The sequence below is a fragment of the Typopeltis vanoorti genome, chromosome 11 (assembly GCF_054136105.1).
Source record: "Typopeltis vanoorti isolate ZY-2024b chromosome 11, IOZ_Tvanoo_1.0, whole genome shotgun sequence".
Classification (NCBI taxonomy): Eukaryota; Metazoa; Arthropoda; class Arachnida; order Uropygi; family Thelyphonidae; genus Typopeltis; species Typopeltis vanoorti.
The window spans coordinates 136,449,071-136,474,146 of NC_143559.1; the positions used below are offsets into that span (position 1 = coordinate 136,449,071).

The following is a 25,076-nucleotide window of genomic DNA, read 5'->3' on the forward strand; positions in this document are numbered from 1 at the left end:
GGGTGGATGTTCCAACAATTCATAGTACAGATCCCTTAATTTTCCCATTGCCAAAACACCTTTGTGGGCAGGTGCATTGTCCTGATGAAGGATTATTTTTTTAATTCTGCAAACTAGGTCTATTCTCACTAATTTTTTCATCTAGTCAGGTTAAAAGACCGCAATAATATTACACGGTTATTGTTTTTCCTTTTTCAAAATAATTAATAAACAGAATGCCTTTAGCATCCCAAAACACCGATGTCATCACCTTTCCTGCTGATGAAACCGACTTTTGGCGCTGAACAACCGGCTTCTGTCCACTGTTTTGACTGCTGTTTGAATTCTGGTGTGTAATGGTGAATCGAAGTCTCATCCATAGTAATAAATCGATGCACAAAATTAGTTTTATTCTTGTTAAAGCACTCCAAGCACTCTTCAGAGATTTTCATGTGAGTGCGTTTTTGATCAGTGCGGCACCTGTATTGCACAAAGCTTTTTCATTTGCAATTCTTCATGCAAAATATATCCTACACATTCACTTGTAATGCCTATAGTGTCAGCAATTTCATTGCTGAAACTATAGGCATTACAAAGTCAAAGTGTGCAATTCTCATTGCACACTTTGACTTGCCGGTCATCCAATACCATATCGTGCACTAGATCAATGATTTCTGGTGTTGTTACACTTTTTGGACATTCTTCATGTGGATCACCTTAAGCTGGTATGGAATCATTTAAACTCAACAGCCCATTTCTTAATTGTCGAAAACGAAAGAGAAGAGTGCCCATAAACTTTTATGAACTTAGAATGTTTTTTTTTTGCCATTAAACCTTTTACAAAGAATTTTATAACCGCATGATACTCAATTTTATCCATTTCAAGGGATATAGACAACACCTTTGCTTCAGACAGCTGTATAAAACAAACTACTTGATAGAATGACTTGCAATTTCACATGGATGCTTATGACAGATGTACCAACTTAAAAAAAAAAAAATCATGACAATAGTGTTGCCGTCTATGGTTGAGGCTGAGAACTTTTCAGACCACCCCTGTATAGTATTATTTAGTTTGAAGTCTAGAATTCAACATAAGGCTTAACATAAAGGAACAAATTATGACCTTAAGTTAAAATCCGCTGGATTTTTAAAATACACTGTCTAAAGCAAATACAAGTAACCCTTGTATGACGCAGATGTTAGGTTCCTTCCATAGAAATGCCACGTTATATTAATCGCATTATGAGAGACTCAGATTATATAAACAACGACATATCCAACAAAAAATATGATTTTTTTTATTTAATTCAGGAATTCATGTAAGTTAAAGAAAACATAAAAATTATTAAACAAATACATAGCACAAAATTAAAAAAATTACAAATTGTACGTAAACTTCATTGCACATAATGCATAAATGTTTTAAGCAAAATAAAATAAAGTACATATATGAATCGTAATCATTGTCTTCAAAACTAACATTTCATAGATGTTCTTTATTTAGTGGCTGGACGTCGCCATCACTTGAAATCTCTTGGACATCATTTGTATAATTCTCATTGCATACTTTGGCATTTAGTTATCAAGAAGTCAGTAATAAGCGCCTCCATAGCGCAATTGGAAGAACAACGGTACATTGCGCCCTTCGACTGGAATAGGCCTAAGTTCGATTCTCGTCGCGACGGGAGGAATCTTTATCTGGTCGATTTCAATCGATGGTGAGTTAGCCGATCTCATATGGAGGTAGCAGAGTTTTTTCTCCCGGAAACTTGGGTTTTTCATCCCGCATACATACAAATCGGCCCTTCAGAACACACGCAATTTACAGACAAAAATTACTAGTTGTGGTGGTGTTGGAGGTGGGCAGTAGATGGCATTGATTCGTAGTAGAGGTAAGGTGTAGAGACAGTTGAAGATGTCCTCCCGCGATGAGTCTTCGGACTCCTTGGAGGTATCAGGAATAATAATAATAATAATAAAAGACCTTGCTTACCACAATTGTCTTGTGAATTTTCCAAAGCACACAATTGAGGAATCATTATCAGTAAAGTAACTTCCTAATTTTCTTGCCAAGTCCAATCCTTTTGCTAATTTCTTTAAACTGAATTCTTTAACATCACCATCAGAATCTTCGGCAGAACTTTTCCTGCCATTCAACACCTATTAATTGTACCAGTTCCTCCTCATTTAAATCTGTTTCTCCATCAATTAATTCACTAATTTCGTTTCAACCATATTGCAAAAATGTTTGTGACGTTTATTATACAACTCAGCTCGGCATCCACTGGAGGTGGGTGTTGGTTTTTCCTCCCCTTTCGTTGCAGTTTCAGTGGCCATTACTATAAAAATAATTTTTTTACATAAAAAAACATTACATATTAATTATATCTATGTAACTCAGTAGAAAATAAAGTGCCCAGCTTGAGATTAACACGATTTTTAATGCGCTTTCCAAGCAAGAAACGAAGATAATTTTCAAACACTTTATATGGTAAACAACTGACGTACATGCATGCTAAAGGGTATTCCCCTAATATAAATTCACTACTTATAACTATGTGTGTGATACAGACAGACAGACAGACATAAATTTAATAAAGATAAATTTGATTTTTAAGTCGTGCGGTGAAAAATATATGAAAAGATAGAGGGTTACTACAATTTGTAAACTGTCTTATTTCGAAACCGTGTTGTATAAGTACCGCATTGAAACAAGGGTTACTACAATTTGTTGATCACATTATATCAAAACCGAGTTTGTATAAGTACCGTGTTATGTGGGGGTTACCTGTACATTCTACAGCGTAATGTACAACCCTACAATGCTTTAGGTATGATATTCATCAACAGTTCTAAGTCAGCAACTCATTTCTACATCATGTTAACAGTAGACAAATTATTCAGGAAATAGCATATATGGGAATACCTTGTATAGCATGGTTTTGAAGACGCGGGTTTTGGTCTAACGTGGTTTTTATTATTACACTAACATTGATAACACTGGCCGGCTACTCCCAGGTACTGCAAGTGACAGTCGAGAGCCACGTTTATGCAGTAGTTATTCGATTGGTTCTCACGTAGACACGTTCATTCCCCGAGGCATTTTATTATTTACGTTATTTTTATTAATTAAGTATGAGTGAAAAGAGACAAAACAAAGAAGACACTGTTGGAGTAACAAAAAAACGCAAGTGGTTGACATTAGAGAAGAAACTTTCAAAATTATAAAATGTCAGGAGAATGGCACTTCGTTTGCTAAAATAGCACGTAAGAATTCAATGAACGAGTTATCTGTACGAACAATTATTCAGAGCAAAGAAAAGATTAAACAATATGGAATGAGCATCACTTCTTATATGTCAAAATTGATCAGAGAAATCGATCTTCTACAATGGAAAATATGGAACGCCTTCTAATGATCTGGATTATGAAGGAGGTACAACCAGTGAAACATTTATAACAAGTCGCAGGTGGTTCTACAATTTCAAAAAGTGTATGGGACTCCATAATGTAAGAATCCAAAATGAAAGCACAAGTGCTGACACTAAAACTGCAGAATTATTTTCCAATGAATTGAAGGAGCCTATTGGGAAGGAAGGCTACACAGATGATCAAATTTTTAACGCTGATGAGAATGGCTTGTTCTGAAAAAGAATGCCATCATGCACATTTCTAGCAGAGAAGGAAAAAACACAAGCTGGGTATAAAGTGTCAAAAGACCGATTGACACTTTTACTAGAAGGTAATGCATCAGGTGATTTAAAATTGAAGCCCCTGCTAGTGTACAGAGCGGAAAACCCAAGAGCTCTTAAGGGCATTACAAAGAACAATTTACCTCTTCATCGGCGTTCGAATAAAAAATGTGGGTGACTCGTTCAATTTTCGAAGACTGGTTTAAAACTTGTTTTTGCCCCGAGGTTAAAAGCTATTATAAAGGGAATGATATTCTTTTCAAAATTTCTCTTTTATTAGACAATGCACCAGGCCATCCAACTCTATTGACTGACTTAGATGAAAATGTCAAGATTCATTTTTCCTTCCAAACACAACATCAATTCTGCAGCCGATGGATCAAGGCGTTATCTCCACTTTCAAGGCTTACTATTTAAGACGAACTTTTGCTCAAGCTGCAGCAGAAGAAGATTCTTGGCCTTGAGTGAATTTTGGAAGAAATTTAACATGAAAGATGCCATTCAAAATATTTATGAATCTTGGCAAGAGGTGACTCAAAGCAACATGAAAGCCGTATGGCATAATATCTTGTCGCATTGTTCAAAGGATCTTGTTGCCTTTGCAACACAGAAAGATGAAATCTCAACAGAAATTGTGCAGAAGGGCAAAGATCTTGGTTTTACAAGTTTAGATTGTAACAATGTGAACAAATGTATTGATTCTCATTCAAATGATCTGGATGATGAAACCCTTTTGGAGTTGGAACAACAACCAGTCTATGAAGCAGAAGACGACGAAGATGAGCCCACTGATGTCATGGTTGAAGAATTTTCCTTTGCTGACCTTTCAACTTTTGTGAGAAAAATTGACGAAGTTTCCGACTTTCTCATAAATGCCTACCAGAATTTGGAAAGAAGCATCAAAGTGAGACAAAGTCTCAATAATGCCATCAAATGCAAACAGAGATCTAGTACTTGAAGAGACAAGGAAGGTCCAACGAACACTAAAAGACTTTAGTAAAAAGTAAATTACTGTATGCTAAAATTGAAGCAACATTTGTTTTGTTTTCTACAACTTTTTATATCAGTTTAAAAGGATTTTGTTATTTAGTTAATAAAAATAACAATTTTTTTCATTTTTAAACATTTTTATTATCCTAAATTTTTGTAATAAACAAATTAAATTGAAAACCTTTATAAATAGACCTCGAACAACGCGGTTTTGCATAGCGTGGACGCTTCTTGGAACCAATTAACCGTGCTATACAAAGTATTCCTGTATTTATAAATTACTTTGTACCTTTTCCCTTAACATATCAGTCTCAGTGATGTCATGACCAAATTAAATAGGGCAACTAATTTATCCACTATCTGTTAATCTTAGTAGTTTATTTGTGCAATGAACTGTTTCGCAAAAGTAAAACCATATCACTTCTATATGAGTTAACCCAGCTTCATCTGAAGAATCTTTAAATGATCTTTGCATTTAAGGAGGATTGAAAACTAGTCTTTTCTACATCAGAGAATACTGCTGAAACTAATGGCAGTGGAAGATTTTAGATGTCAAGGAGGAAAAAAATAGCAACACCTGACTATCAATTCAGCTACAAAAGAATATGAAATGCTTAAAAAAACTACGTTCAGATGTCATTCTGTCAAACAAATCAGGTATTAACCTAAGCCTTCTAAAATTAACTATTAAGGGCAACTGTACCTAATATTTGTTTCGAATGATACCTCAAACACAAAGCCAAATCAATCAGTTTTCTAGATTAATAGGCTCAAGAAATAATAGGATTGCCTCTACATGATACTGCTAAATGACACTGTCATTTCAAATCTTAACACACTCTAAAATACTGACACAAAGAATAAGTCTAACATTTCATGGCAGGATTTACATGAAAAAATAAATTAAAAAACTTCAATCTATTAAATCTGAAGAAATCACTAAGTAGGTAAAATACACTAAAGAGCCAACCAAAACATTGACCACCTACCTAATGAGGTTGGTCCTCCACATACTGCCAAAACAGCTCTTATCCAGTGAGGCATCAATGCTTTGAGATTTCTAAAAGTTTCTTGTGGTATCTAGTACCAACGGGTAACTAGCAAACCCTTTAACTCTTATAAGTTACATAGTGGAGCAGATGCACTGTTCTGCACAAACTCAATTGTATTGATGTCTGGGGAATTTGAGAGCCAGGGCTATACCTGGAAGGCTTCATGTTCTGCAAACCATTCTTGCATAATCCAGGCAGTGGATTGGCACATTTTCCTGCTGAAAGAAGGCACAACCAGCAGGGAACACTATTTGCCATAAGCATTACACTGCCTCCACTAGCTTGTTTTCGTCCCATGGTGCATCCTGGTACCAGCACTTCCCCAGGTAAATGACACACATATTCAGACATCCACATGATGCAACAGGAAAGAGATTCATTGGACCAGATAACGTTCTTCCACTAATGCAAAGTTCAGTTTCGAAGCTTGTGTGCCTATTTCAGACACTTTCGATGGTAGATCGAGGCTATCAAGGGTACTCAGCCCCATTTGAGCATGGCTCGATGTAATGTGTTGTGCACCTGTCACCGGCATTCAAATTGCCAGCAAGTTGAACCACAGTAACTCTTCTGTTGGTTGTACCGCCTGGGATATCCTTCACTAATCTTGAGCATCGATCAACTGTGGTCAGCCCACACCTTGCCAACGGTTTGTGGTTTTCCCCTTCTCAGACCACTTTTTGAAGGTACTCACCACAGCATCCCCACAAGCCTTGCTGTCTTAGAAATGCTCTGACCTAGCCATCTGGCCATCACAATTTGGCCTTTGTCATACTTTAAGTCTGCTGCCTTTCCATCTGAATAACAAGAATAACACAGATTAACTGAGCAGTATCAGGTGTTCAGTAACAGCAGTATCAGTATCTGCGTGTTCAGGTCATTTCATGACCTGAACATGCGATGCATTTCTCTGCAGTTGCTTTGACTTGCATGAAGACGCACTGATCATAATGTTTTGGCTCTTCGGTGTATATGGATTAACACATTAATGCTGGGAAGTGTTTTGCTTCATGCAGTAATTCTTTAACATATATATATATATATATATATATGTCCCTTCTATGCCAGGTGGGACATTTTTACAAATGTTTTCCACATACATATTTAATGAAACGATTTACTTGGCTATATGACAAATCTAATGCTGCTTCCAGTCATTAAATTTATTCAATTTTTATATAAGTATATAGACTTTGCCAGTTCATACATATGTGATTAACTTTATAAGGCAGAACACCTGGATAAGATAACATTCATTTTAAATGAAATGTTTCATCCTCATTGCACAGGATTTCTTCAGGTGTAAACATGCAAACTAATAGAAAAAACAGTATGAACTAACAAAGGTGACAACTATTATACAGTTATAGAAGAGACTAATGTTATTTTAAAATATTTCTAATTATATGTTGCATTAATCAGAACATTGTGGATGTTTACACACTGACATACATGTGTTGGGCTAATGAAGTCTAGGGATGCATTTAGACAAGTTGATTGCTGGGTTAATATTTAGATGTTTAGGATCTAATGGCATTTCCAGACCCCCCCCCATATTTGTCTTTCTCAAATTCACATTAGAAAACTACATGATAAAGAAAATCTCAAATGCAATTCAAACTAATTTCAAGTTATACACAATTTATCCCATAACACTTGATATCTCATTTGCTAAGTGTCTTCTGGGTCAGCTGAAGAGAGCACATGTGATGACAAAACTGAGGCTTCACTCTGATGATATTCAATATCTGCATCATGTTCAATAGATTTTTCTGTTTGTCCATAGTGAGATGACCAGTAATAAATACCAAGGCATTGAAGTGGGTTATATCGAGGTTTTGTAGATCAGAGTAGTGATTTCATTTTGATAAAGGGAGTAAATACTTTGATTTTATATCTTTAAAGTATTTCTGCTAGTTTTATGAAAACAGATCTAATATATGAAAGTGATAAATTCTCGGTTTTCTTCATTAGAAATTTCTCTGGTCTAATGTCACGTAAGTAGTCTGGAGATGTAGTCATTATAGCCATTTTGAAGGAAAGTGTTTTTTTTAAGTTCTTTGGCAAGTTCATCCTTGTCAGTGATCAGTTGGCAGGCTTTCTCCAAGCGTGGAAAAAAATAATGATGGGAAGAGGCTTGTAGATATCTGTGAGTATATGTATAGGCTTTTGAGTATAGACTTAATTTTTCCGATTACTTAGTAGAAAGTCCAGAAATGGGAGTGAACCATTAGATTCATAAGTGAATTTTATGTTAGGGTGTTGATGACTCAGATACTCATGAAAAAGCAGTAGTGAAGGTAGTCAGTTCCATATTAAGAATTTATTATCAACATACCTATTCCATAATTCTGGTTTATGATGATATTCTTCTGGAGCCTGGTTGTCAAGTGTTTCCACAAAGATTTGCTAAAACAGGCATAAGAGGACTTCCCATGGCTAGATCAGAGTTCTGTTTGTGTATTGTGTTTTTATGTTTAAAATATTCAGGTGCTTGAAGAATGCCATAATCTTCTTGTAGCAGTGCAAACAGATCATCAGTAAACATTGGTAAACAGATTTATCAAAGCTTGCTAAAATGTCATGTCCAAGGTTAATATCGTTGACGCTTGAAACAAAATGCACAGTTTTTAACAAAAGATGGCGATTGTCCTGTCAGGCCCTTAAATAGTTTAGCTAAATGTCTGGCAAGAAGGAAAATCTCTCCCTTCTACTATTGGATGTTAAAAGTCTCTCTCTTTTATGAATTTTGGGAGTCCCATAACAGACATGGAGGCAGAGGATTAAGAGATCAGAGATCTAATCTGATTTCCCACTTAAAGTCATAAGGTGTTTTCAAAACATTATTGATGCAATACTGAAGCTCTTTAGTAGGATGACGATCCATATTTGATAATAATAATTAGAATTGTAATAACTTAGAATTGCAAATCATTCAACACATATCCTTTGATTATTCTAATTTTTGGATTCAGAAGTGTACAAATCCTTCTTTCCATTAAAACAGATACCAGATTCACAAATTCTATATCATTCCTTTTGCACAATCTATGTATAAATTCATTAGCTTTCAACACCCTCCTCCTCAGTTTGCCTTTTCTAACGACTCCTTCATTTGAAATCATTTCTACCAACCAAGATAATCATTTACTTCGACTTAGTTGAAGTCGGTTGGCGATTGAATTGTGGAGACGGAGTTGTAGAGCAGGTGCCCTCCCTCGATGAGTCCTGGGACTCCCTGGAGATGTCAAATAATAATATATATATTTTGAACATGCACCCAGGCTATTAATGAGAATGTGATGGAATATTTACAATTTGAAAAGTGTCCTTTTCATGAAGCATTAGTAGATTGTGTTTACTTTTAGGAATCGCGCAAAGTCAGGAAACAATTTTTTTCATATGGCGTGGCTAATATCCTGAATTTTGACACCTAGTAAACATGATTTTGTCACACTTTCATTAAGTACTTTCCCTGATCATTCAGTCTCCAATACCTAATTTCCTCCTTAACTTGTTTCTTGTTTGGTTGGTCATTATTATTCCTTCAAATCATCTGCTTCTCTTTTCAGCCATGCCAATCTCTTGCCATTTCTGCAATATTTCAATTCCATGTTTTGTCCTATGAAGGATAACATTTAAGCATGCAATTCCTTCATTAATGTCCATTTTGTTCTCTATTTCCACAGCCGCACGTTCAACATTAATAATCTCATTTTCCATCTTACCATCGATATCTGTTGCATTCTCATCACCAACAGTCACTTTTGAAAAATTTAATACATACTCTCCCTCCAGTTAACTTCTGCATATTCTTTCATTTTCTCAATGAATACATTTCACACACACTGCACTGAATAAAATCCCACAAATCCAAATCGCTGAACAACGTGGGCTTTACTGCCATGCCAACAATATCACAATAAAAATTTCATCATCATCAAATTCCTGACATTTACGCTCAAGGGGTGTACAGGATATCGCTGTCGCCGCTAGAGGAATTCGTAGTGTGTAGTGTTCGTGAAAGCTCTGAATAAGATAAGTATTATTTTCAGTTATCGTTGATAAATTTATTTAATATTGCGTAGTTTTGTTTGCCTTGCATCTCTTAGTGCATCTTTTTGTGTGTTTTTGGTGTGTTATAATTTATAATTTGATAAAATACGTTGCAAGTAAGTATGGCTCCAGTACGAAGGAAAATGGCGGTCAGTAATGATGGAATTTGTAGACGTGTGGAGTGAGTTCGATGGGCGAATGGATCTATATAAAATGGATGGCTTGCATTTGAATGGTTACGGTGTAAGAAGACTTGAGAAAGTGTTGCTGAATGTGGTGGATGTGCAAATTCAGGGAAACTAGATTTATTAAGGGGGGGGGGTAGATATACAGTCCTTAGGGAGACTGTTGAATGTAAGAATGAATATAATATGCCCGGGCAAATAAGGACAACAAATCACAGTGGGATAGTTAATATAAGGCATCAAGGTAGGGGCTAATGGGGGTCTTAAATTCATGTACACTAATACTAGAAGTATTAGGAACAAGAAGGAAGAGTTTTTGGCCATGGTTGGCACTTCCAGACCACAGGTTATTAGTATTAGTGAAACATGGCTGACTGTAGATGATATAGCTAGTGGGATTGAATGTGATGGGTATAGTGTGTTCAGGAATGACAGGGAGAATAAAATTGGGGGAGGAGTATTGCTGATGATAGCTGATGAGCTGCAGCCAAGGAGAATAGAAGTTGAATTGCAGGATAGAGAAAAGAGCACATTTGAGGCCATTTGGTGTGAGATTGTGGCTAGCAGAACTAAATATACAATTGGGTGCTGCTATAGACGAGGTGATGGAAAAGATGGTGGTGACAGTATGCACAAGCAAATAGAAGAAATGGGTGGAAGGAGGGTGATTATTATGGGAGATTTCAACTATGGTTACATTGATTGGAGTGAGGAGAGGACACATGGGAGGAAGGAATTGGATTTTATGCGGTTATTAAGGGATAACTATCTGCGACAGCGTGTAATGGAAAACACTAGGGGACAGAGAGTGCTTGACCTAGTAATTACATCTGAGGATTTGGCTGTAACAAATGACCACATTGCCACCAATTGGTGAGAGTGATCATAGGGTCTTGACTTGGGAGGTGGCTACAGGTGTGGAATTTTCAATTAAGACAGGGAATATGTGGAATTATCATGCTGGAAAGTATAACAAGCTTAGGAGTTTGATTGGTTCAGTGCCATGGCATGTACAACTGCAAGGACTAGAGGATGATATTGCATGGGAGGCAGTTAAGAAGTGTTTGCATGAAGCAATGGCTGACTGTATACCTAGAATACGAATAATAATAAATTAACTAGGGGTTAAATGGATGAATAACACCATTAAGCTTGAGCTGCAAAAAAAGAAACAACTATGGAGGGAATTTAAGGAGAAAGGTGACCAGCAGGCACACGAACGGTATAACAAAGCGCAGGCCAGAAGGGTAACGAGTGTGGTAAGAAAAGCAAAATAGGATTACGAAAGAACATTGGCCATGCAGGCTAAAGAGAATCCTAAACAGTTTTTTAGATATGTACACGCAGGATGATTTTAAAGAATACTGATGGTAGGGAGGTAACTGAATCAGTTGATATAGTTGAGTTACTGAGTGAGCACTTTGCAAGAATATATCATCCAGGTGGTGACATTGCGGAAACTAATGTACCAGTAGATTATACGGGAATTGTGGTGAATGAAGTGGAGGCGAGTAGTCTATTGCATAGCCTCAATGTCAATACATCTGTGGGATTGGATGGTATACCAGATCGTGTTGTACAAGCAGCAGCTAAAGAATTGTCAGTACCCTTGACCATTTTGTTTAATTTGAGTCTCGGGTCTGGGTTAGTCCCGAAGTGGTGGAAAGAGGGGAAAATAGTTCCACTGCATAAAGGTGGTTCCAAGACTGCTGTTGTAAATTACCGACAGATTAGCATATCAGGAATCATTGTCAAGGTCTTTGAGAAATTAGTCAAGAAAAGTATACAGGATTGGATAGATGAAAATGGGATATTTTATGGTCGACAACATGGTTTTGTGAAGGGTAGATCATGCCTCAGTAACTTGCTCACGTTTTATAACACAGTGACGGCTGAAATGGATAGGGGTAATGGGTTTACAGTGATACTACTGGACCTTGCCAAGGCGTTTGATAGGATACCACATAGAACCCTAATCAGTAAACTGGAGCAGATGGGGATAGATATAGGGTTGGTGAGATGGAAAGAGCGTGGTTGAAGGCGAGATACCAGAGAGTGGTTTATTCAGGAGTGGAGTCTAAAAGACAGCTTGTGGAGTGCAACAGGGCTCTGTTCTTGGACCACTGCTTTTCAATTTGTTCATCAATGATATAGGAAAGGATTTGAGAGGAAGTGTTCAATTGTTTGCTGATTATGCAAAGTTGGGTAGAGCAATGATGATGCACAGGATGTTAAAATTTTACAGGATGATTTGGATAGTTTGGAGGACTGGGCTAGGAAAAATGGATGTCAATTTAATGTGCCAAAGTGTAAGGTTATGCACTTTGGGGTGAAAAGAATAGCAGCAGTATATAGCATTGGTGGAACCGTACTCCAGGAGATTGATGAGGCCAGGGATTTGGGAGTGTTGGTGGATACGGAATTGAAGTTCAGGGGGCACATTGCAAAAGTGACTAAAACAGCTCACCAAATCACTTGGCTTCTGAAAAATACTTTAACATGCAGAGACAAACAAGTTGTTGTTCCTCTGTATTGAGCCTTGATAAGACCCCATCTGGACTCCTGTGCTCAGTTATGGGCACCAGGGTTTCTTCGTGATGGAGAGGATCCAGAGACGAGTGACCAAGATGATAGCATGTCTGTGGAATGAACCTTATGAGAATAGGTTGAGGATTTGTGGGTTGCAGAAATTAGTCGATAGGCGAAGGAGGGTGATATGATTGAGACATTCAAATTACTGAAGGATTTCTATAAGATTGTTCCAGAAGATATTTTTGAAAATATGACTGGTGGTGGGAGGACTAGGGGCCATGAATGGAAGCTGGGCAAGAGCGTGGTTGACAAGGGTGTTAGAGCTAGGTTTTTTACTTGGAGAGTAGTGAATGAGTGGAATAAGCTTCCAGAGGCTGTTGTGGGTACTACGACCGTGAATGAGTTCAAGGCAAGGTATGATGCATACTGTGTGAAAGTCGAATAGTTGTTCTTGACATGATGTTAGGGCCTCCCTCGATGAGTCTGTCGACTCCTTGGAGTTGCCCGGAACAATAATAATAATATGATAGTACTACATGAAAAATTTACATCATTACTAACTTCCTACCTACAATTTTCTGCCAAATCAGTCTGTTACCTCTCAAAGCTACAACATTGTCAGATCTTATATTTATATATCTATCTTCAAAGGCACTTTTTACCATATCAATCCACCTATATCTTGGCGTTCCTCTGAGTCTTCTTACTGACAACCTGGCAGAGTACACTTGTTTTGCTATTCTTTCCTCACCCATTCTATTTAAGTAACCATACCACCTGAGATTAGCTCTGTTAATGCATTCCTGGATGCCAACAATGTCAAGTTCTTTCCTAATATCCTCATTTTTAATATGATATTGCCATGGATGCCATATGTTCACCCCACTAATCTTTCTCAGGACTCTCATATACATGGTCTCTAGTCATTGATCAAGTGTTTTACTTCTGACCCAGCAATCAGATCCATAAATTAAAACTGGTTTGAACACTGTCTTGTATACAGCTAATTTAGTGTTTTGACTAATTTCTCTCGTTTTCCATATAAATTTATTCTGTTGACTTCCCGCTATACCAGCTTTGTCGATTCTGTTGTCTATTTCCATATATAATTTACCATCTTCACTAAAAATTATGCCTAAGTAGCTGAAATGTTTTAATTGTTCTATAGGTTCTCCATTCACAATGCAACTGATATTTTCAATGCTTCTGCCTATTTTCATTATCTTTGTCTTGATATTGCTGACCTTCATACCATATCTATCACAACAGTTATTCAATTTAGTCAGGAAATCTTGCAGACTTGTACCGGATTTATTTAGACGTATAACATCATCTGCATAAAGAGCTAACATTAACATATCCAATTTTCATATCATGTTTAATACCACTTTCCTTCATAATGTGATTCATATAGATAATGAATAACAGAGGTGATAATGTACATCTTTGTCTGACACCATATTTAACATTAAACCATCTCCCTGTACTTCAATTCTAACTGCTGATTTAGAACTCAAATAAAGACCAAGGTATTGCTTGATATAATGCCCCACCGACAGCATACAACTGTAGTTTTTGAATAGCTTCTCTCTTGGCACCTTATATGCTTTTACAAGATCTACAAAACTTAGATACAGATCTTTGTTATATTTCCATTACCTTTCAACTATTTGTCATAAAGTGAACATGTGATCCAGACAACCTCTATTTGGCCTGAATCCAGCTTGTTCCTCACCAAGATTCTTTTCCACAATCCTTCTCAACCATTTTTAAAGTATACTAGCATAAATCTTATCAGGAACAGTCAGTAGAGAATTACCTCTGTAATTCTCACAATCAGTTTTATTTCCCTTTTTATATATAGGTACTATGAGAGCTCTACTCCAATCATCTGGAATTCATCCTTCTGTCCAAATTCCTTTTACAGCACTCTTTCCTCCATTTCTGAGCTTCTTCAACAACCTCCAAAATATCTTACCACCTTCTTGATATTTATTTTCTATGTTCTTACCAAAGTCTTCCCATAACTTTTGTTTAGCTAGTTTCACATTTCTTACATTTGTCTCTGTATTCTCTAAGAGCACAAGCTGACTTATTTGCCAGGAACTTTTGATATGCTTTCTTCTATTCCTTCACTGCCTCTTTAACTTCTTTAGTCCACCAGGGAGTTCTGATTTTTCTATCCTTACAGACAACATTAACCACGTGCTTCTCTGGCAGAATCAATTTCATTCAGAGCTTGCCACTGAATCTCCAAGGTTTGATTCCTGTTCTCAAACTCTTAATTTTTTTCTTGAATAATGTTTGTGTATTTTAGTCTACAGTTCACATCTGAGAGCTGCTCAACTTTTATTCGTTTTAAAACTTTCTCACATGTTATTCTTTTCAATATGAAATTCAATTTTATGCTGCTCAAGACTAAATGGTGATCACTTCCAATTTCATATCGTCTGTACACTCTAGTGTGCTGCACCAGAGAGAAAACATAATCAACAATAATATAGTCAATGAGACTTTTCTTATTCCTTGCCTTCATGTGAATTTGTGCACATGTTGGAACATGGTGTTAGTAATAACCATGTCCATGTCCTGAGCAGAAATCCAACAAGTATTTGTTATTATTATTAGCTTTGCTCTTTTCTCCAAATTTTCCCAAAATATTTTATGTCTGACAATCATTTCCTACTCTGCTATTTAGATCCCCAACAAGGACCAACTTTTCATTTTTCATTGTGTCAGTTGCTTTTTCTAAAGCATCAAAAGATTCCTCCATTACCTTAGTAGAACCTTCTGTGGGACCATAGGCACAAATAAGTCTCATTGTCCAGTTCCCCATTCTCATATTTGCCCACATCACTCTACTTGAAACTGCTTGCCATTCAAGAAGATTAGCTTTGTATTGTGTGTTGAATACTACGGCTACTCCTTTTCCTTGATTGTCATTGCCTGAATATAACATTTTGTATTTATTGCTCAGAAAGATCTCACCAGTTTTTGTCTTTTTTGTTTCAGTCACCCCTATTATGTCGAGCTAGTACTTATCTAATTCATCAGCTAGCTCCATTTCTTTGCCATCAGGCGCCTTATGTTGATAGTACCGATCTTCAATTCTGGTGATATTGAGTTGGGGTGTGTTTTAGGATTTGTTCAGGTAGCTGACTTTTCGCTGTTCGCCTTGGTTCCCTGGTGAAAACAACAGGGGCCTTGTTTAACCGGGCAATGCCCCAGCCGGCATGAAATTCTATCATGTTGTACCATCATTTAATATTGTGGTTTAAGCCAATAAGAATACAATTTGGTCGGCCAAATCCCAAATTGGAAGCTCATCCTCGTTCGTTCAGTATCGAGGTAGATACCTAACACGGTGCACAATAAAAATTTTATAACTATACTACTCTGAAAACAAAAATCTACACTAATAAACTATAATACACTAATTTTACACCAGTGCTAAATTACAAGATCACTCACAATATAACCTCGGACCAATATCAATTACCTGATATGTACCTCCAAGGGGCGTTCGGGTTACTATAACAATACATGATTAAATTTACATTATTATTAATCTCCTATCAACAATTTTCTTCCAAGTCAATATTACTTTTGATAACTCCAGTATTGTCATATCTAACATTTCTTGTTTCTTAAGCACTTCTGCCTGAATCAAATCACCTAGCCCTTGGTCTTCCTCTGAGTCTCTTTTCTGCCAACTTGGCATCAAACATCTGTTTTGCTAATCTTTCCTCATCCATTCTATTTAAGTGGTCATACTGCCTAGATAAACTCTGCTCACACATTCTTGAATGCTAATAATATCAAGTTCCTTTCTGATATCTTCATTTTTATATGATTCTGCCATTGATGCCATCAGTTCATTCCCTTAATTTTTCTCAAAACTCATATCTGTGGTCTAGTCTTTGATCAAGTGCTTTATTTCTAACACAACTCTCAGATCTATAGCTTAAAGCTGGTTTAAACACTGTCCTGTACACTGCTAGTTTGGTGTTTTTGCTAATTTCTTTTTTATTCCATATAAATTTATTCAGCTCACTACCCACCATACCAGCTTTGCTATTTTTGATTTAACCTGTGATTGTCACCAAAAATTGTGCCTAAATAGCTGAAATATTTTACTTATTCTATCGGATCTCCATTCAGAAAGCAGCTGAACTTGCTATGATCTTGCCTATTTTCATAGTTTTGTCTTTTTGTTGCCGATTTTGATGCCAAATTTGTTACATCTGTTATTCAATTTAGTGAATCCTTCAGACTTGCACTAAATGTGTTTAGGAGAAGACATCTCCAATTCTAATGTCAGGCTTCATGGTTATTTTTTCAGTTTATTTTATTTTATTTTTTTCAATTATTTCTAATTGTTCCAAATATTCTGCATGTTTAACACATTCATGTGAACCTGTGACTAAAGAAGGCTAGGATGTATTCTGACAGCTTAATACTTTGGTTAACATTTAGGATCTAATGCTATTTACAAAGACTCCCATACTTTCTTTCATAATGTGATCCATATAGATGATGAATATGAGGTGATAATGTGCATCTTTGTCTTACCCTTGATTTCACATCAAATCATCTTCATGCATTACTTTCAAATCTAATGGCTCACTCACAACTTAAATATAGATTATGTATTGCATAATCTATATTTAAGTGCATGTGCATTGCATAATCTATATGCCATACATATGACAAGGTGCCATATGTATATCATATGCCTTTTCCAGATCTGCAAAACTTAAGTACAGATCCTTGTCACATTCCCATGATTTTTCAACTGTCTTAAAGTGAAAATATGATCTTGACGAGATCTATGTGGCCTACACCCAGCTTGTTTTTATATATATTATTTATTTTGTGCATACATTGTTTTGCATACACTTTGTTTTTGAGACTAATTATTTGTTTTCTGTGCCCAATGACAATTATAAATAGGTATTACATTTTCTGCAACTGAAAATTTGAAAGAGGATGTTAAGACAAATGCATTCATTTACTGTGTTTGATATTACAATAAAAACATATGCAGTACATTAGGAGAGGGGGGGGGGTGTTTTTCATTGTGCTTGTAAGCTTTCAATTCCATTTCTCTAATTACATTAATCATTGCTAAATATACTAGACTGACCATAAATGTCTACTGTATTTAGTGATACCGTATTTATCACAATACAGGAACATTAATTCGGGTCTTTGAAAAGAATGGACGTGCCAAGTAAAAGTTTTATTTCTGAATAAAAATTAATCATTTTATGCATTATAAGAAGAATACATTAGTTATTTCCAGCAAAATACTAAGAAATCCTGAATATTGCTAGATAAGATTTTTTATCAGAAAAAATTCTGATAAAAAATACAATGGTAGAATTCTCAAAAGGTGTATGTAATAATCGCTATGTAAAATGTGTACACTGATCATTAGTGAATCAAAGAAAATTCTTAAAAAATGGAAATATAATTAAAATAAAATAAAAATACAACAAATTATATGTGATTTGCTGCACTATCAAAATCAACCTACACATTCTCCTGCCACACCTAGAGGAATCTCCTGATCAACATTAGTTCATCCAATAGGCCCTTCCCACAGTATTTACTGAGCTACTAATGTATATCCATTTTTAGAAATTATAGACTTTACAACTGAGTTATAAATAACTTTTAATTTCCTCACATTTCGATCTTCATATCAAGATCATCTGGTGCATATACAAATATACAGGATGAGCTGAGTTACATTACATACAGTAAGCTACAGAAACAATGATTCGATCACAGGTTATTCTACTGGCATGACCTCTAGTGAAAAAAAAAAGAATTTAATTATTTAGAAACTACACCAAGCTAAATACTATTTATGATAATATGAATAAACATTCTTTCTTACAGACAGTTTTCTTTCAGTAACAATGATGTCTTATTTTTAGCATTACAATTGTTATTTTGATTTAGAATCCTGGATTATATATAATCCAGTTTATAGTTATTCTTCGAGAGGAAGGTTCCATGGACCGAATATGTGCCTTCCATATTTTTGGGATTTTTAGACCATCATTATTGTTCAGATTGCGACCGCGCGGTTAGCCTAGTGGCTTTGCACTTCGCAACCATATGCCTGGGGAAGGAGTGTCCCAGGTTCGATTCCCGTTGTAGAAGCGAGGAATTTGAGGATCTTCCTCAGGCATAGCCAAGTTAGCCGGTCTTGGGTGCGGTCAGTAGGGTTTTTTCCGCCAGTTTATCTGGCGTTTTTCATCCCGCAAACAGGCAAACCGGCCCCGTGAACATACTCCTCTACAGTCAAAAAATATATCTGAACATTAATGATTGTCTAAAAATGATGCTCTCGAATTCCAAGATAAACAGGACTATAGATAATCCAGGATCCTAAATCAAAATAACAATTGTAATGATAAAAATAGGACATCATTGTTACTGAAAGAAAACTATCTATAAGAAAGAATGTTTATTCATGTTATCATAAATAGAATTTAGCTTGATGTAGTTTCTAAATAATTTTTTTTTTTTTCGCTAGAGATCATGCCAGTAGAATAACCTGTGATCGAATCATTGTTTCTGTAGCTTACTGTATGTAATGTAACTCAGCTTGTCCTGTATATTTGTATATGCTCCAGATGATCTTAATATGAAGATCGAAACATCAGGAAATTAAAAGAGTTATTTATAACTCTTTTAATTTCCATAATTTCTAAAAATGAATGCTGATCACCGTGGAACACTAAAAGAAAGGACTACTAATGTATATAGTTTGTTTATTAGTGGTTAGTTATTTACACTTCATTCTCCTTATAGTTTTAAATTATGACAATAAATGCAAACATGCATATCTAGAGAATAATTATAGGATCACATATCATACACTCCACCTCAGCAAATTACTTGACACACACACACACACACACACACACACACACACAATACCAGAACTGTAAATAATCAGTAATTCATTTGAACACATGGATAATTCCTTTGATTGTAAATTTATGTATGTTAATCATTAATGCAGATACTTTCATTCTTATGAAGGTAAATGCATTAATGATTATAAATTTAAAAATTTATAATCATTTTAAATATATTATTTTCCTTTTTTTTTTTTTTAAACATATTCTGAAACATTCCTTTCCCTTCTCACAAGCAGACTTAGTTATAATCAAAGAACCCGTCACGATACATAGCACATTAACCTAATTCACAAACACGAAGGCTGAGTTACACATCTTATTTCACCACATGGCCTCAGTTGATCTGAGAGGTTTCTTCTCAATCCAGGTGGGAAGATGTTAATAAATCTGAAATGATTCGATGATACATTGAATTCATCTAAGTGACAATGAATAAACTTTAAATACCTGTTTTATGGGCAGTCTGAACAACATCCATGTAATTTGATGGATCGCCTGCCTTGATATAGGAATCAATAGCTTCTTTAACCATTCCCTGGCTAAGCTGGGCCTGTGCTAGTTGGCTCCACACAGCTGGTTCATTGCATCGTTCAGCAAACTCATAAGCACGGTCAAGATTTTGGATATGTTCAATCAAGACCTAAGGAAAGTCAATATCTAGAGTTGTGTGTATATATGATGTTACATATTCACACAATTTAATGAATTTGTGTGTGTACAATGAGCTTCATATTTCTTTATCCCAAATGAAACATTGACACTGCTGCCATGGTAGAAATAAAAATGATGCAGATTATTATTTTAAGAGTGTAAATTAATATTTAAAATGTGATTAGATAGTCAATCCGCTTTAAATCAAGATTTATAGTATATATAGAGAAGCATCAGCAGTAAATGAGCACATAGAATTGAAGGAGATACAGGAATATGGTTTAATGTTGAATAAGGTGTGAGATAAGAATGTACATTATCTCCATTGTTATCTATATGGATCAAGTTATGGAAAAAAGTGGTATCAAACCTGATGCCAAAATTGTAGATGTTAATACAAATACAGGGATAGACTGAAGGGTTTAGTATTTTCAGAGCAGATATGATGGGGGAGGCTGATGAATTGCAGCCGAAAAGAACAGTAGATAGATCGGAGGAAGGCTGTTCATTCGAAGCAGTCTGGTGCAAGATAAAGGCCAGTAAGACAAAATATACAGTTGACAATAAACATAAATTACATGATAACCACAGTAATTAACTTTAATGAAATTTCATGGAATTCATACAGTTGGTTGTTGCTATAGGCCATGGGGTTCCATGGATGATCTGGAAGACATGCATCAGCAAATTAGTATGAGTGCAGTTCAAGGAGGGGCTTCAATATGGAGATATAGACTGGAAGGAAGAAAGATCACATGGCAAGAAGGAGATGGAATTTATTCACCTGCTGAGAGATAATTACTTGAGGCAGAATGTGATGGAGGAGGTATGAGAGTACTGGATCTAGTCAAAGGATCAGAAAAGCTATCCATAACTGAAGTGGCTACAACAGGTCCAATTGGGAAAACTGACTATGTGGTCTTCACTTGGGAGATTGTAAAAAATGAGGAATATTCTATCAAGAAAGACATGTGGAATTACAAAGCAGGCGATTAGAACAAGCTTAGGAGGAAGCTCAAAGTTGTACCATGGCAAAAAAAAAAAAAAAAAAAAAAAAAATCCTGCTTCCTTTCCCTTGCAGGGTTTTATGACATGGGAGATAGTTAAAGGAAAGTTATATTAAATTGCAAACATAAGATACTATGTATATTAACTAGGAATATTAATATAAGAATTAGAGTTAATCAGGTTGGTATTAGATGGATGAGTAATATAAACAATGAGCTTAAAAAAGAAAATGTGGAGGGTATATAAGGAGAAAGGTGACTAGCAAACTCAAGTACAAGGATCAGGCAGGAAAGACAAAATCAGATTACAAGCAGCAGCTAGCCAAGGGCAATCTACAAGAATTCTTTGGCTATGTGACAAAGTAAGAAGAAGAATGACTATGGAACAGTAATCTAAATGATTGGTGATGGTCAGAAGATGACAGAAGCAGAAAATTTTGGAGTTACGAGCTATGAATGCATTGTCTGCAAGGTAAAAAAAATAAGACCACTATGTGGGCACAAGTTAAAGAAACAGTACAGGAAGAGAAGGAAGCATACTAAAAATTCCTAGCAAATAAGTCAGCAAATACCCTAGAAAAATATAAGAGCTAAACTGTGTATAAAAGTGGCTAAACAAGTCAAGAGAAAAACTTCTGTAAGAATATAGAAATATCAAGGAAGTGGCAAAGTGTTCTAGAGGCTATTGAAAAAAAATGGAGGACAGAGTACTATAAATAGAATCAAAGATGATAAAAGTGATACGAAAACAGAAGATAAGGCTATCCTAGATGTCTGGAATAGTTACTTCGAAAGACTTAACGAAACAAGCAATGACAAAACAGTAGTAGAAAGTTTTCAAGAGGATGCAAACAGTAGCTCATTAAAGCTTGAGGTAAAAAAAAAATGCAACCAAAAACTAAATATGGAAAGTCAGCTGGGATAGACAATATTTGGCAGCAATGCTTAAATTACCATAGTTTCTGTAAAAAAAAATGGAATAAAGCTCAATGTGAGATTTATGCAAGCATACTTGGAAAAAAGTGAGAAAAACTGTGGAAGAGAAACTTGAACAAGCCGAGTTCAGGCCAAATAGAGGTTGTCGAGATCAGATTTTCACTTTACAATAAATAGTTGAGGAATCGTGGGAACATTAGGATCTGTACTTACATTTATATATATATATATATATATAAACAAACACCGGAAAAGGTATGTAAAAAGTGCTTAGAGAAAAGCCTTTTCAAAAATCCAGTTATAATGATGTAAATGAAACATTATACAAAATAATTTCCATTCATGTGTCATCTCCTATTTAGGAGGTTGGCTACCATAATATGACTCGTAGTCAACTATTGGCATAAAGAAATGTGGTGAGGCCCCTATACATTCTCTATTTAAGGTGTCAGTCAGCAGTTAGAATGGAAGGCAATATGAGAAAATGATTTGATGTAAATCAAGAGTAAGAAGGATCCACATTATCTCTACTCTTATTCATCATCTATTTAACTATATAAAGTTTATTATAAGGTATAAATATACAAACTAGTAGACAAAACTGCAACAACTAACAAAGGTAACAACTGTTATGGAGTTATATGGAAGAGACTGATGTTATTTTTTCAATTATTTCTAATTGTTCCAAATGTTGTGCGTGTTTACACATTCACGTGAACATGACTAATGAAGGCTAGGATGTATTCAGACAATTTAATACTTTGGTTAATATTTAAATATTTAAGATCTAATGCTATTTCCAGACTACTATATTTTTATTTCTGTTGTATCATATTTTATATCTGATCCACACACAAAAAGCCACAAGACATATAGCACCCTAGTGCTGTGTGTGTGGGCAAGAGGAATAGAAGAAAAGAGGAGTCTGTTAACAGTTTGCTTGAACAGTTGAGAGTTGTAATCTTGGGGGAAAACTGTTCCAAAGGACAGAAATAGATGGAATAAGAGGAGGAAGTGAAGGTGGTTCAGTGAGTTTTAAAGTGGACTATAAAAGGGTGTTGGTTAGCAGTGGCACTTGTTTTAATGATTTTTTTTTTTTTTTTTTTTAGGAGAGTGGGAGAATAATTATGGCCAATCCAGCAGAGCACTGTAGATGATTTGTAGAAAATGCACAAGGCAGAAACTGAATTTGAGAAAGAGAGAGACTGAAGTGGTTTTGTGAGCAAAAGAATTGCCCTCTTCTGGATAGAGTCGTGGCAATCTTAAAGAGGATTTTGGTGAACCACCCCAAATATGGGAACAGTATTCCATGGCTGAGTGGATTTGGGCTTTGTTGAGTTAGTAGCTGTGAAGGTGTAAAGTAGTGTCTTGTGCAAAAAAAAGTACACCAAGGTTTATGACAACTGTAGAAGCTATTACTGAAATATGGTTGTGGCAGGAAAGATCGAAGGTGCAAGTCAGTCCAAGAAGAGAAATCTGATCGTGTTTGGATATCTCAGTATTACTGAGGGTAAAAGGCAAGGTTTAAGAGCTCTTTCTTGCAAAAAAGCAGACAGAACTAGGGTTTGGTAGCATTGAGGTTTGCAAGGTTGTCTTTGCCCCACTGGGATAGATAGGAGATCTGAATTCAAGTCCCTGATTGTGGAAGATTTGTTCATATGAAACTCATTATGAAAGAAAGTGGCATTAAATCTCATATTAGAATTTGAGGTATCGAACTTAGCTCTTTGGAGTGCTTAAGGATCAAAGCTATATAACTAAGAGGAGACCTCCACATACCCTTTAAAGGAATGCAGAGAACAGACCAGGGCTTCTGACCTAATGTCCAATCCTCACCTTCTCTTGGTGCACTTTGTTGGATATATACCTAGATACTGAACGAACGAGGATTGTATTCTTATTGGCTTAAACCAATATAGAAAATGATGGTACAACATGACAAAATTTCATGCCGGCTGTGGCATCACCCGGTTAAACAAGACCCCCCCCCGTTGTTTTTGCCAGGGAACCAGGTCGAACAACGAAAAGTCAGCTACTGGAACAAATCTGAAAGCACACACCGCAACTCAACACCAGAGTTAAAGATCAGTACTATCAAGGAGCTATCTGAAGAATTAGATAAGTATCAGATCAACATAATAGGGGTGACTGAAACAAAAAAGACAAAAACTGGTGAGATCTTTCTGAACAATAAATACAAAATCTTATATTCAGGAAATAACAATCAAGGAAAAGAAGGAGTAGCCATAGTATTCAACACAAAATAAGAGGCTAATCTTCTTGAATTTTTTATATAACGAAACCTGTGGTGAATTCATCAGTAAAAACAGACATAACCACAGTAATGACTATTTAATTCATAAATATTTCATCCCAAGTATCGTGGGACATCAGTATAGTAGTTCAAACAATACTAGGAATAACATAGATAGGGTGCATGATTACAATGGAATCTCAATATGCGTGCAGTAATTGTGTTATAGAAGTAAATTAAATATAACTGTGACCAGCTTTCTGCAGGTTGAAAAGACGAATGTGGTCTTGATGTTCCGAGATATGTTTCTGAACAGACCTACCTGTCTGACCAAAGTAAGACAATTTGCAGGAGCATGGGATCTCATAAACGCCAGGTAATAATAATCATTATTAATCATAATAATAATAACTAATAATTAATAATCATTACCAGAGCTGACAAAGGGAATACCACTGTGGTTCTTGATACCACTTCATATGACTGAAAAATGAATTTAATACTCCGAGATCGTAATACTTGCGCCAAAATGGATTATGATCCTACAAAACGTCAACTCAGGAAATTAAACAAGTTGCTTGATGAAACCTCTTCAGATGAAGAAACAATTAAAACACTCAAGACATACCATGCTAGACCTCCCAGAATTTACGGCTTACCTAAGCTTCATAAAATTAATGTTCCTCTCAAACCATCGTAGATTCTATTAGCAACCCAACTTACAAGTTATCAAGATTCTTATCTAACCTTCTCGGTCCTCATATAGGCCACGCAGTTTCTTCAATAAAAAATTCCAGA

At 35.7% G+C, this 25,076-nt stretch overlaps 1 protein-coding gene across 1 annotated transcript in view; it reads right to left on the reverse strand.

The window, feature by feature from the left end:
- The window catches only part of Chc (clathrin heavy chain), a 533,133-nt gene that overhangs the window by 140,830 nt on the left and 367,227 nt on the right, over positions 1–25,076 (reverse strand). Inside the window, exon 21 of the mRNA XM_090400150.1 lies at positions 19,878–20,070. Coding sequence (XP_090256276.1) covers positions 19,878–20,070 — 193 coding nt within the window. The remainder of the gene's footprint in view (positions 1–19,877; positions 20,071–25,076) is intronic.